Below are 15,517 nucleotides of genomic sequence, written 5' to 3'. Positions count from 1 at the left end.
ATGAGAGTACTATGGCAGGAAAGGGTGAGAAAATGAAGCAGTGGGGGATATTTTGAGCATATGATGCAGAATCTGGCAAAGAAAGGTGGTGGTGCAGCAGAAAAAAAGGTGGATTAATGGGATCTGTTAAAGGTAAGTGAGGTGGAGCATCTTGCTAATATCAGTCGCCATCAAGTCAAGTCAAATGCATTGCTACAACTTTCTATAATACATGCTGCAGGTAATGAGAGATCATGTCATCCATTCAGTCTAATTTCCATTTTACAGCCCTTTGATAGGCGGAATCAGAAAGCACTGGCTCCAACAGAAACTTTACAGCCCAGGGCTTCATTGTGTGTGTGTGTGTGTGTGCGTGCAAAAAGTGTGTGTGTGTGTGTGTGTGTGTGTGTGTGTGTGTGTGTGTGTGTGTGTGTGTCCATCCCCGCCCGTGTCCCGTGTGTGTCATCTAGCCCTTTGATGCCCTCCTGTTGATGAACTGGAACATATAAAAAGCAATGACAAATTTAATAGCTGCCGTAGACTGTTCCAATTGAGTAAAGTGGTTATTTCCACTCCTATGGTCATGCATATCTGACACAGTCATTTTCGGTCCAAGCTTGTGATAATCCTTTGTTTATGTGCCCAACTGAACCTGTTGGACGGATATGGGAAAAGGTTATACTGGGTCTTTGTATTATCATAATGGCACCATCTAGTTTTCAGGTTTAGTGAGCTTTCACTGGGTCATCTGCAGTTTAAACCCTGAAGAGGACAGAGGTTGTTGGCCTCATTTCGTGTCTGTTTTGATACTCCACTCATCCTAGAGGGCCAAGTTTACACTATTGTCCCAAGAGGTCAGTGTAAACCTTAAAGAAATACAATATGTAATGTAAGCAGTGCGCAGTTTTGGCAAATAATATACAAAAAAATCAAATCAATCAAATCAATCAATCAAAATTCTTTGCTGTGATTAAAGTCTTGATGAGGCCCAAAAAGTCAGGTACGAGCCTACATACACACTTGTACCCACAACACAGCAGCAGTTTTGGACCCAATCTAATCTAAAAACCTGAATTTCTACTGTAAAAGAAAAATAAATATTTTAATAGTAAAAAAATGTATTACAAGCTGAGGGGTGACAACATGGGTAGAATGCAACAAGTAACTTAACAAGACATGAAAATTGGAAAAAAAAACCTTTAACCTTAATTTGAAAAAAAAAAAGCAAAAAACTAGTACTGATTTTTTTTCCAAAAGTATTTATTTCACAGATGTTATCAATAATATTTCAAAATTATCTTCTCTTTTTTAAAACTATTTTTGGGTAATTTCCTTGTCACCTTTTACTAATTTCTTGCAATTTGTGGGATATGTCTTGCAAAGTTGTTTTTTGCATTTTTCCCATGTTTTCAAAAGAAATCAGACCAATTTGCACAGGTTTCAAAGGGTCAAAAAGCACGTACAAGACGTCTGAAAGCTGTAAAAGAAAAATTATGTTGATCCAGGTTTCAAGGGGTCGGGTCCAATCATGCTTGGGTAGAAAATCAAATCTCTATAAGTGACACTATTGGAATATATCCATTAAAACTACAACTTAATGAAAAGTACTGACTCAAATTTTACCTCATAAAACCTCAAAAGATCTTTTTGTTTTGTTTGTTTCAATTTATACAGTCAAAAATATAACAAAAACTATATCATGAATAGAAAGCAGTGAGTCTTCAGAATGTTCCTTAATACCACAAAGGAAAAAAAGACTGAGTGCTCTGTAAGAAAAACTCATGTTGCCTTTTTCCAGTGAGAAAACATTGCCATAATTTGCATGTAGTGTGCAGTTGGAATGTAATGTGGACATGGTGTTCTGTCTCATCTCCTGAAATATTCAAACTGTAACATCACACTCATGTTCACATCTCTGAGGATCCAAGCCAAACCCTAATGACTGGCTGATGCACACATCAGTGAACACATGGTCCATTAACACTCGTAGGGTGCAACTAACTGACAGAACGTCACTTCATAACTGTGTCGTCTAATACTACAAATCTGTCTGCTCTTTCAACTTAATACCAATGTTGACAGTGCAACATAAAAAATGAAATAATCTAAAATACAAAGACAACATTGTGATTTAGTTCAGAAAGCAGTCTGTGCAATCTGTCCTTTTTTCTCCCGCAGTATTTTATCAGTGAAGCCCCCTTGTCAACAAACACAGAGGATCCTTTTTACGTGACACACTGCCATTTGGTAACTCTCATGATTTAATCATGGTTTTTGAAAAGCAGCTTATTCCGATGATCCGGCAAAGCTACCCCGACATTATGTGCTCCGTGTGCCAAATGTCTCCTAAAATAATATTTTCTGCAAGGTGCCAAGCTGCTGTTTACAGCATAACACAATGAAGGTTTGGGGAATTACTTTCAATTTGAGGGCAAATAGGGTATTATTACATAATCTAAGAGGTACACTGAAATGCACATTTTAAATTTGTGCACAATAAGTGTGATTTATGAGCCAAATGGGTGTGTCGCTCAGCTCTGTATGAGAGTAATCCCTGTGCAACGGAAAAATGATTGAGGACGTTCTACCTTTTTGGTGATTTTCCTCTTTTTTCATGCCAGTGATTCCTCAGAGAATGTACCTGTCCATCACAGACGAGCCGGCAGGGCCTCCGAGGGAGGAATCAGGGGAGGAGAAATAATGAGAGCTCACACCGGCTGCAAAGAATTCAGAGACTGCTGCTCTGTTGGAGCTCTTCCTCTTTATCCCCCTCACTTAAGTCCTGCAGCGCTCCAAAGAAGCCGCCCCAACAGCAGGGCCACCCCCTCCAGTGACCACTGACTCACCATCCAAAAAGGTGAGAGAGGGTTGCAATCGCACCTCAGCAGCCTTTTGGGTTCTCTACACTGCATGCCAGTAAGCTGAGAAACTTCAAAAGAGTCAGGCTGAGCACAGAGCTCGGGCCAAATCACATTGTCTCTGTCTATCAGTTTGTCTAGCAGCACATAGTAACACTCACTGTCACCCAAAACAAAAGAGGCCAATTATTTCCACAATAGGATTCAGACTGCACCGGGCTTTAACAGTTCAATAAATGATTTTTATACAGCTCATCAGTTCTCGCTTTTTTCTCTCTTTTCTGGTGGATTCAAATGACACTGTTGTGCACTGCTGTCAGAGGGAAAACGCTACCAAAATAAAGTGGAGTGGAGAAAAAAAAGAAATAGAGACAAAGTGCTTATTGAGAGTAAAATGTCTCCCCTGACTGCAAGGTACTGCTTCTGTTTCAACAGCAGAATAGTTTTAGTACTGCTAGGAATGGCTCAGAAGCACATTCACATCACCAAGTGGGAAAAAAAAGACATTTTCTAGTAAATCTAGATTTTGAAGTGAAAATTGTGACTTAGCATCTCATAAAACAAGAAAGCTATATCATGTAATTATGAGACCTGTACCTTGTAATTATGAAAAAGAGGTAAGCATCTGTTGTGCAATTTCAAGATACGCATATCGTGATTGCAAGATACTGATTTTGTAATCCGGGCATACAGATCTTGTGATTATGTGATGAGGATCTTGCAATCTCACTTAGTTTTCTCATAATTATAAGACACTAAGAATCAGAATCACAAAATGCATACCTGTATGACAGTAGGGTTTCTAAAACATTCATTTATTTGTAGTGGCCTGCCACAATTAAAACATCAGCCGCCACAAATAGATTTTCTTTTTTTGGAGATGGACTATTCAGTAGGAGCACTGCTGAAATACTGTTCGGTGATTCAATGCACCACACACACAGAGCACAGACTGCACTCTGGGCACAGATGGAGCAGAAGAACATCGGGCACATTCAAAGTGAAACCTAACCATTCACTGTGTTGGGTCTAAAAGTTTGCATTCACTTGCAGCAGCTGCTCCTCTCATCAATCAATCTGATCAGTTGTGAACTGATCGACAGACCAATTATCCACCCCCAAGTCAAACTGCTGCTGAGGAAAAAATAACTCATGGAGAGCTCCACCTGTGCTGGACCCGCAAAAAAGTCTGTATTGTAGGTCCTGCAGAGTTTGCTGTACAATCACACATGTAGTAAGGAAAATAAAAGATAAAAGTTCTGCCAACAGTTGAGGAGTACAAATAATTAAAAAAAAAAGAAAAGACAATAAAATGTGAAAAAAAATCTGTATAAAAAAGCTTACAGTGTAACATAGTGAAAACACGTGCAATCAAGTCAAATTTATGGGATACAGAATTAATAATTCAGAGAAAACATCGGTTTTCCCTTTTTTGTGGCTGTGATGTGCTTCTGTAGTTGAACAGTAAAGTCATACAGTACAGCAGGTGGGCAAGGAACAGCTGGAGGGAATCCATATGGCACAAAGATTTCATTCAAAAGACACATTTTGGGTCATTTTGGACCTCAAGCTCTTTCTCATCCATCACACAACCCAGATGACACTGTGGACCGTTTGGGCTGAATAAAAGAAGACAATCAACAATCAACAATCAATCACATTTCATCTCAACTGTAACTACAGAACGGCCACACTGAACACCTTCCAACAGTCAACATCTCTGAGCCGAGAACAAACGCTGGCCGTATCCCAGACAACCTTTTGCTCAGCAACCACCTGTTTCCCCGGGTGTCACGGTAACGAGCTGCGGGAATAATGAGGTCGTGGGAGTGGAGCATGGAAGGGAGAAATGGAAGGGGGTCTAAACACAGGAAGGGGGAGGAAGTTCCCATTTATAATTCATGTCAGGAGAATTATCATCAGCACTGTGGCATTTGGAATGAATTATTGATCATGTCTTGGAAGCTTTATGTAAAAACTTGCAGTTGGGGGGTCGTGATGGACAGAAGAGTGAAGTAAGAGGGCACAGGAGGAGAAGAAGAAGCTACAAAATTGATGTGTTTTTGGGGATGGTTATGAAGATTAATTCTCTCTTAAGGGAGCACTGAATGTGATGCTGGATCAAGGGAAACGGTGTGCAGTAGTTGAGGAGGTATTAGATCCTTTATGTAAGTAAAAGTAGCAAGACCACAATAGAAGAATACTCTATTGTAGAGAAATGCTCTGCATTACATTATAATTAATTATATATAAGCAGCATTTTCATCTTACATGTTGGAATAAGAGATTCTTCATAGGGTGCTCTGTCCACCTGCAAAAGACCCAGTTTGTAAACTTTAGTGGGATTTTGGCATCTAGCTGCAAGGGTTGCAGATTACAACAGGTTGAAACTTTGCTCAGTTGGAATTCCTTCAGTGTCCATTGTTCAGGAGGTTTTTACTGGGAGCCAAATTATCTGCAGAGGTCCCTTTTTCTCAAAAACAAACAGACCAATTAAAACTAGTAAAAATGGCAAGCTGAATTTTCCGCAGAGTTCTCCTCCTCTCCAAAAAACATGTACCCAGTCGTGGACCCAATCATATCGAAAATCAGTGTTTCTCCTATGCCGTTTGACTTATCAGAGACGGGCCACGAGCCCAGCACCTGCTAACGTGTGCTCACTTTTTATGTTTGTTAACTTAAGATCCAGATCTTAAATTTTTACCAGTATGGTATGTAAGGAAACAGGCTAACCTTAAGAAGGCTCCATAGCAGCAAGCTGAAAGGGGGCATATCGACACCTACTGTGGCAGAGTCAGACATACGTCTGTCAATACATCGACTGAAATGTACAGGTAAACATACTGAGTGTTTGGTTTGTCCGTTCTGGACTACTGTTGAAACATGGTGGTGCAACATGGCGATCTCTATAGAGGAGGATCCACTCCCTATGTAGATATAAACAGACCATAAAACACAACAATTCTTATTTTCAGTTCACACACCCTAAAGAAAATGTACTTCTTATATTCAATTTCTGCCAGTGCTATAACACATAATTCCGACACATTGCCTTTAAAAGTCCGCTTAGCCATTGACAGTAAAGGATGCTTCTGAGGACGTGGTCACTAATGGAACGGGACGCGCTAACCTGAGTGAGCGACCCGGCTGCTTGACCCTTAAACCCCCCTCCATCACTTACTGCGGTCCCCCCAGCCTCAGTCTGACAGGCAGCTATTCTTTTTCATTCTAAAAACCAGTGTGAATCAATACCCATATGTTTGAGACCCTCCACGCTGAATGGACATTGCTCAGTAGCCTTGTACAATTTGTCAAAGAGGAACACACATTTCTCAAATGTGCTTTGAGAACGAGTGGCCATGAGTTTCTTTATAGCTTCAGATCGTGCCTCATAAGCTAATTTAGACTTTTTGTACTACCGCTGTTGAGGAATACCATCATTTGGGCATGGACACTTAAATAATACTTGCTTTTTAGTGGCTAATAATATATGGCAAGTCTCACTAAGTAATGCAGCAACTGAGCCATGACCCTGCAAATATCTTTCTAGTCAAATAATGACAGCACATGTTCCTTGTACTCTGCATGTTTGCAAATGTTCACAGTGAGCACAGGGCCAGGCTGAGGGCTTCTGACTGAGGTTAAATCCAACTTCAGTAAATAGCATTCAGGCAGGCGGGCCAATGGTGGCTGAGGCACGTTCCAGATGTTAGCTGCACTGGGCGTGGATGCTAAGCAACTCGCTATTTTTAGCCGTGGAGCACAGGAAGGAAATGAAAGGAGCAGAGTTCAGTGTGCGCGGGATTCAGAGCAGCAGAGAGGGTAATCAAACACCGCCGACCAATGGCAATCACGCCGCGTCGACACAATGGTGCTTCGCCTGCTGCTGGCTTAGTCTTATCACAACACACTCACATGGAGAGTGGGTGTGAGATGAATGAGTGGGGAGAGGAGGACAGTGAGGAAGGGGAAGAGATGGATGGGAGAAGTGAGGAGGGAAGAAAAGCTGCTGAAAAGGGAGCAGTTGGTACAAATTAAATCAGGGGATTGTTGTGTTTCCTCCACGTTCCAACTCCATCTGTTTCAAGGTGTGCTTTTGTGTACTCTATTATTACCACTATTAAGTCGGCTGATCATCGGCTGTGAGAAATCAGAGATATCTTGCAATTAAATATCTGATTTCATCCAAAGAATATGCAGTTGCTCATTTTTGGAAGCTAAACTTTAATTTCTCTTGTCAGGGTCCCCACACATTGCCATGGACAAAATTTTTCCATGACTTTCCAAGGATTTTTTTTTTTTTTGGTCTTGCCCCCCTTGCCCAGTGTTTTCAAACGTGTTGGGTTCAAGGACCCTCGAAAATTTGAAAATCCAACAATAATTTCTGTTTTTACAGTTTCTGACTGTGATTAATGATGTCATTTTGGCGATCTTAAAAGAAAACACGCCTTTCAAAAATTAAGAAAGAAAATATTTCTTAAGTTTTCATGTTTTCTATACAATTTTTTTAACAATCACACCTTTTAATAAAACATGCTTTTAAAAAAAAAATGTTTTCTATAAAAATTAACAAAAATATTTTTAAAAAATAGCCAGAATTCTTTTTTTCTATTAAAATCACCAAAAGTGAGGGAAAAAAAATATATTACTATATATCATATTTCTATGATTTTTTTCTCTAAAACTTTCAATGATTTTCAGTAGATCTATGACTTTTCCAGACCTGGAAACTGTGATGGTGAAACTAAATAACTTGAAGAATGAATGGGAACCCTGTCTGTTACAAGGGGGATAATTTGGCTGGAAACCTGTAAAATATGCAAATACATATACAAATCATTACTGCGAGTTTGACGAAAAATCTGCCGGCTGTCACCTGAACCACCTGCCAAGTGACGGCTGTTTCATCCGAAACAATGAGCTCACACTGAGGGACTAATTTCCATTCAAATGTCGCGCAAATAAAATCCATTCACCTTGACTCTGTACTATCAAGTCAATGAGCATGACTTGGATGGCTGTGACGCTTCACAAGTCACTCGGGCGTGACTGCGAGCCTGTTTAGATGAGATAGAAATTGATGCGAGCAACACTGTCTGCATTTCAAACAAATGATTCCCTTTAATGAAGACGGCAAATCTGTCAGAAAGCTTCCTTCCTTCCTTCGCTGCTCTCCAGTCACAGACGCAAAATTACCAAACTGTTGATAGATGGTTAACAGGTGCGGGCTAATTATGCTAATCATGGCAACAGCCAAATAAACTGATTGCCATGTTCATTTAAATGACAGCAATGTTCCTTTGGTGGCTAATTAAAATAGGTTGGGAGAGAGGAAACGAGGCGGCTGGGTTCGGATAGAGGGAGGTGTTTAAATAAAAGCCTTCTCTGGGGTCTACTGTAATAAGCTGTATTTCATTGGTTTAATGATGTCATAATGAATTTCTAATGATGGGGGATGGGTTAGGGTGTAAAGAGGAGGAGAAGTGTGGCGATATGCCCATGAAACCATACAGCTTCATTCTCCCCCTGCGGACGCAACCAGGGAGCCCTCGCTCTTGTCGTGTGTGGCGTAGGTATCCCTAGTTGAAGTGAGTTAAGTAATGAAAATAAAAATCGGCAGAGGACATTGAGCAGGATATGTCCTCCATGTGTTTCGATACTAGCCCCACTGGAAAGGGGTTTTGAAGGGGCAATTACTTTTTTTCAAGCATCAGGCCCCAGTTGGCCCCGGTCGCCATTTGCATGTGACCTGGGAAAGGCGTCATTAGAGGCAGAGATGGCGGACAGAGGCCAGGGGAGATGAACTCTGGGGCCCCTCACAGCTACTGTGGAGGTATGAAAGGTGGATAAGGGCTGATTAATGTTTATCGAGGCAGCTGAAACCCTCAATCTTACCTCTTCTCCCCAAAGTCCTTCGTTTTAATTCTATTCTTCGAGAGAAGATTACAAATCTACAGTTTCGGCTCTATCTTTGCAAACAGCTCGTTTGTTTTCAAAAGGGGTGCCATCAGGGACACACAGGGAGTTTCACCTTTCCTCCTCCTTTTCTCTCCCTTTTCTCTTTCTTTGTCTTCTTCACAAAAGAAAAAAACATTTGAAGAAACACTGGTGTCCCACTTCCTCTCATAATGAGGTCAAATTGGATTTAACACATAAACATTATATATAATTACTGTTTAATTGAATTTTAAATTGTTTAAAGGATTGTAGGCACTGGACAGATGGATCATTAAAGCTATATCCAATGTTACAGTAGTCTGTAACTGCACCACTATGCAAAGTTGGAGGGTTATACTGCTTTCAAGATATACCTTGGTATGCATGTTAATGGTTATCATACAGTGTATATCTGCATATCTAATGTATAGTAAAATAATGCAATCTGCAACACAAATCTCACACATATTTCAATTAAGAAAACTGATTCCAATTATATTTAAGTGTTTGTTTAACAAAAAAAAACTACCTCTGTAACGCTAACTGATAATAATACGTTTTATATCATGAATCGGTAATATTTGTGAGATGAGATGAAAATTTCACATGGCTGCCACCAAAACTGATAGACTTGTTTTACTAGTTGTTCATAGAAACAAAATGCTGTCAAAATACTGCAATACTGCAATACTGCAATACTGCAATACTGCGCTATTGACAACACAACTGCAGGGGATGGCAAGCATCCCTGACAACTGCTATAATCATGTTTTTTGTCTTTTTTTCATGGGAGCCCAGTGTATTTATGCTACAAATGCAAACAGAGCAATGAGACACCGACTGTCTATTCTGTGCTGACTGCTGCACATTTGCTGTTTTCATTTATTTATTTATTTTTTTCTGGTTGCCAAGAGTTGAAAAATATTCAACTTTTAGTAAAACACTGTACGTGTCTGCTCCTCAATGTCATGTTTATGTAGTTGTTCCATTACAGTGAAGAAAGGGCTGGACAAATACCAAAGACCAACCGTCACATTGCTGAACAACAACAACAACAACAATGCAGTGGGAATTATTACTGAACCCACACATACCAGCAGCCTCCTCCTCTCTCCCCATGTGCTTCAGGCTTCCTTTTATCCACAGCGAGCACTCTACCTTGTGCCAACAGTTTTACTTCTGGGGATATTCTGTATCATGGCAAATGCAAACAAAGAGTCTCAGTTTAAAAACAACAACAACAACAAACAAATAAAAACACTGTGCCCCTTATTGCATCGCATTGCTCCTCTGTGTTCTACATTTAATGAACAAGTATTTAATTTTTTTAAAACTGTGTCATTTAAAGAGCAACAATATAGCTAATACTAGTCTTAAATTGAAAGCACTAAAATCTGGATAAATGAAGGAAATTTGAATAATAACAAAAAATGTTAGTTATATCACATATCACACATAAGAGCCAACCTTAATCACCGCAAAGGAAATTCCTTCACTATGAGATGAAAACAACAGAGATAAAAGAATGATATGGAGAGAAAAGATGAATGATACTGTACTATGATACATATGATAACAGGTAAAAATCCTTTTGTATGCTCTTGAATGCGCACACAAAGAAACTTTTGTGTCAAGGTAACAAAAGGGGAAAGAGCACATCCAGTGACGAGCTGCTGAGCTAAAGAGACTAACTGCAGGATAAAACAGCCCCTTTTTATCCCCCGTTTATGAGGCATTCTCACTATTTAAATGTATGCCACATTAGTAGGGATCTGCTCAATTCAATATATTATAATGTGATGTTTGGCCTTAATGGAAAATCAATGGTGAGACAAGCCCGCCACCGCTGCGACCATACAAAAGCAATTTACAAATTGACATATGGAGGGCCTATGTGATTGATTCTGACTGCTGTTGGATTTTAATACCGTTCGCTGCAAGCTCATTGACTCTCAGGCATCGTCTTGTGGTTTATCTACAAACTGCCAAATGAGTCCTTGTCTTCTTTTTCTTCCCTCTCATCTTTCTTTCTCTGTCTTTACTTGGGGAGAGGAGATATGCTGAATTAGATCTATTAGATAAATGAGCGGATGACTTTCCTCAAATACATCCGCCTTGTAATCGATCAAAGCGGGATGTAATGCAGTTTATTCAGATCTCACCTCCATCGCTGGAGTACAAATTCTAGCTAAAGAGCTACAGTATTAACATTCCCACTGCACCAGCCCTGACACAGTGGCATCAGCTGCCATCATACAACACCTGCTGCTTGTTTCAACAGCATACCAGCCTCGAAAGAAGATCTTCCTCTGCTTTTAGCCACACACAACCACACAGTCAAAGGGATTAAAAGGAGAGAGAAACAATTCACTTTCAGGAGCTGAGGCCAACACTGTATGCTGATCGTGGATTACCAGCCACCCCACCCCCCTCCTCTATCACCAATTTGCTTCCTCCTTTCATGTGATCTCACACAGCCAGACCTGTCTCACCCTGCGACAGACCTGGAGAAAGGTCTGACTGAACCATCATAATTACACACTAAGGCAACAAAACAAACTGTGGATTGTTTGTATTTCTTTAAACCAGTCAAAATCAACCTAAGCAGGGCTAAGGCCTGGATGCAGCAACAGTGCGTTTGCAATATGCAGCTGGGAGGAGAGGTGAGTCTTTGCATGAAAATGGTCAAATCCTGGCAGAACAAAATGCCAAATACATAACTGAAAGATGTCTTAGTGTGTAGGGTACTTGCTTGAAAATTGTTGTTTAATGCACAGAGCTAAAACAAAGTTTGGAGGCAGGCGTGGCCATGCAATAGTAGATAATTTTTAATGTTTTATTTAGGATCCCCTTTATCTGCCATTATCATTATCTGCTGTCAATATTCTGACCTTGACCTTGTTTATCTTAAAATATTACTCAAACTTATTAAATGGTTATCACATTGAAATCATTTTAAATATTTTTTTTATCTTTGCACTTCTTTTCAGCACTTTCTTTTCAATGTAAATCATTTAGTATTCATTTTACATTTGATATATTTTCTCTTAACCTTTTAAATGTAAATCAGTATCCTTTATTGTGTTTCATATTTTATTGCTCTGTAAAGCACACTGAATTGCTCTGGTGTATGAAATGTGCTATACAAATAAAGCTGCCTTGCCAAATTAGTTGGCGACCGATTTAATTGTTGCCAACTACTCAATTTATTGATAAATCATTACAGCTATACCATGCAAGACTAGTTTCACATAGCCACAGAAATACTGAAAAGGGTTACATGCAGGAAGCGTGTTACCATCTGAATTCGGCAGCTCATGACGAAATGTATACCCATAATCTACATCAGGCCACCTTTCATGTTCAGTCACATGAAAAGATGTCATTATCTCCTGTCTCCTGTCCTTGTGTCCTGCTTTCTTGTGTACTGCAGCAGTTCTGTGCTCCTACTTTTGTACTTAATTACATATTTGACATGTACAACCACAAACATCAAGACCTACAATTTCATTCATTCGTTCATCCATTAATCTTCCACCAGTATTTCAGGTCTGTGTCACAGAGGCAACGGGGTGAGAGCTCTCACTGGGCATCCTAAGACATCCCCAGGCCAGGTTGGATATGTCATCCCGCCTGAGTCTATGCCAGTCACAGCCAACTGGTCAGAAACATGTCCAAACCACCTCCAAAGGAAGGCAACCATGAGGCATCCTGATCAAACACTGACACGCCTTTCAGAGCAAAAGAGCAGCGGTTATACTTCAGTCTCCTTAGATTCCATGTCCAAGGTTCCCACACATTTTAGATGGACAAAATTTCAAAACTTTCCCATTACTTCTCAAGGACCTATAAAAAAATTCTTGCCAAACTTCCCTGGCATTGTTTAAACATGCCAGATTAAAACTCTATTCAAACAGATTTCCAGCTAGCCTGGACAAAGAAACAGAACATGGAGAGAAAACGAATACACTAATGTGACCGTTAACAAGACGTCACACAGTAATGATGTCAAGAGCTACAGAAAGTAAATTTGTTATTATGATGCATTACATAGACATTATGCACAGAAAATTACCGTCAAATGTCATTACACAAAACAAAATTTCATGACTTTCCCAAAACGTTCAATGATTTTTACCAGTGCCATGACTCTTCAAGGCCTGGAAAAGGAAATTCCATGAGTTTTCCAGGTTTTTCATGACTGTGGGAACCCTGCATGTCCCTAACCAACAACAGCATGAAGAGAAAAAACAGACCTTGTGGGCACTGGCCTTACGATTACCCACTTAATAAATAAAAACTCTCCATAAAACTCTCTATAAGCAAATATGATGTGTGAGTGAGTCACCTTTCCTGCTGAGCCAACACACACTCTGCGTTCTAGCAGCACACTGTTAGAAAGCAGCATTGGTTTTAGTCACAGTGACATGAGATGCAATTGCTGACCCTGAAGTGTTACACCAAATGCTCATCCAAGCTACATTTCCATATTGAAGTTAATGCAACTGACAGATTTGACTTTGAACTATCTTTAAACCCAAGCAAATAACCGGGTCACAATGTGCTATACTGTAGATGAACTCACACATGCTCAACTCTTGCACCACACATGCACACAGTATATCAGTGCATCTAACAATACCATACATCACTTCTTAGCTTTACATCTGACAACAGGACATCATTCATGCTGTAAACGATATTATCAGGGACACAAGCGGCGTTGTGTCTCTGAGCATGTGCTAAAGTTAGAGTGTAGCCTATAGGCAGCATCATTTTTGAGCAGATCACAGTGTCAGTTCAAGCACAGAGTGAAGGCTGAAAAATGGAGCATCCATCACATGTCTGATGCGTAACTCACCTTGCCGAAGTCTCTGACATCGAAGAGGTCAAAAGGGTCAAACAGCTCACTGTTGCGCAGTCCAAACTTGTCGTGGCACACCTTGAGGAATGTCCGGATGTTCTTCAAACACAGGAACTAAAAGAGGGAGAAAGACAAAAAAACATAAATGCACGCTCAAACTCAACCTTGCATACTCAATTCCAGTCAACAGCTAACATACTGGCTTCAAAACAGTGTTGTAACAGCATGATTAAACTGGCAGGACAACTGTCCGAAGAAACATGTTCCACCAGTCTGCTTAATATCCAAAACCAGTGCAACAGCATTTGTGTAAATATTCAATTTCCTGGTTGATGATTGGCAGACTCCGTTTCATCCTCTCCTGTTGTACGTGTGATTATTCAGCCCCAGAAGGTGAGCAGCCTGATTGCTGCTCCTGAGGCTTGTGGGCTGCCTCTCTGGTCCAGATAAGGAAAGCAATGAGACAAGCCTGTCTCCTGACATCAGAGAGCAGGCAAAGTGTCCTCGGACAAGCCCGCCAGCAGAGACCTGCCTCTGGGGCAAAGGTGGCCTGTTGGATTGAGACACTAACCTCACTTTGAAAAGGTCACAGGTCAGCAGTCTGACAAACAACAGCCATGTGTGCTCCATGAAAATGTCTTCTAAAAAAGCACAAAAGCTCTTATGCCCATTCTACATGCTGGATTGGCTGGAGAAAAAAAAAAAAAAAAAGAACAGGGCTGTCTATGGCCAAAGATGTGGGACACACCAGAAGAACTAGGGCAACAGACCCTCGCTGACAGCCTAACATTGATCAACTGCCAACCTTTGACTTGGTGTGTCAGGGCTAAGATTGTAATTTACATCTCACGGAATCACAAAAAAACGTTTACTGTATTTACTTTAATGTTTGAGAAATCCCATTTATTTCCAATCTGCAAAAGATAAAGTCAATATGTCTAATCTGCTGTGTTTAAACCAGATCTAGTAGAGAGAATCTATGAACTAAAGCGTGATACAGGTAGGTATGGGCAGGTACAATGGCCAAGCCAAGATTCGCTTATTGCAGATTGGTATCTGCTTCCTCCACAATAGCTACTATCCAGTCCTTCAAATAAAGCACATAACAACTGGAGACTGAAAGCCAATCTGAAGAGAATGGTGGAGTTCAAAGGGACCCAGCAGCAGCCAAGAATACTCATAATAAACGGCATAATAAATACTCTCTGGTCACGAATATTGACCGTCTCAGTCCCTAAAATATGCCATCATACAGATAAACCTTGAGGGCTGGGGAACGGACCGGCGCAGGAGTATTGAAATATTAATGATAAGCATAACTGCCTCCCATATCCCATCTTCCTGTGTGTGAAGAACACATTACCTAGCATGTAAATCTAGATGCTGCTCAGATATGCATTTTCATTTCTCCTGTGTGTGAGCAATATCATCCGATGGCTGTGGAAGCCGAACAAACACAGGAGATGTGTTTGTTCGGATACAGAGATTTGAGCGAGGGAACAAAATGCTTGATTGCCTATTCAACTGAAAACATTGACGACATACTTCTAACGGCTGTTGATTAAAACTAAACCAACCAGCAGCCTTGAGAGTCACACTCAGCATTGGGCTTCGAGGCAGCTATGACACCAGTGAATTTTTAGGTACACTAATACGCTGCAGAGCATTCCCACTACCCAGGCACTGAAGTGCACAATGTTCTCATTTAAACCTTAGTGCAGCTCGATGAGCCACAGCGCCTCCTGTTGCTACAATTGACCATGTGGGACATTATCCGCATCACCCTGCTGTACTAATTAGCTTCAGCCCTTTCGAAAAACACAAAAAAATCAACCCACTGATGCCACTCATTTTTTAAAATATTTTTTTTTATAAAAAA

At 40.4% G+C, this 15,517-nt stretch overlaps 1 protein-coding gene across 10 annotated transcripts in view; it reads right to left on the bottom strand.

Moving 5' to 3' along the window:
• Positions 1-15,517, bottom strand: part of vav2 (vav guanine nucleotide exchange factor 2) — a 267,876-nt gene that overhangs the window by 190,909 nt on the left and 61,450 nt on the right. For all 10 annotated transcript variants that reach the window (XM_088071147.1, XM_088071150.1, XM_088071151.1 and 7 more), the window contains exon 2: positions 13,636-13,752. In XM_088071147.1, coding sequence (XP_087927273.1) covers positions 13,636-13,752 — 117 coding nt within the window. The remainder of the gene's footprint in view (positions 1-13,635; positions 13,753-15,517) is intronic.

The sequence above is a fragment of the Plectropomus leopardus genome, chromosome 20 (assembly GCF_026936395.1).
Source record: "Plectropomus leopardus strain MGB_pleo_1.0 chromosome 20, ASM2693639v1, whole genome shotgun sequence".
In the NCBI taxonomy this organism is placed as follows: domain Eukaryota; kingdom Metazoa; phylum Chordata; class Actinopteri; order Perciformes; family Serranidae; genus Plectropomus; species Plectropomus leopardus.
The sequence above is the reverse complement of the archived record's forward strand: the minus strand, read 5'-3'. Positions and strand labels throughout refer to the sequence as shown.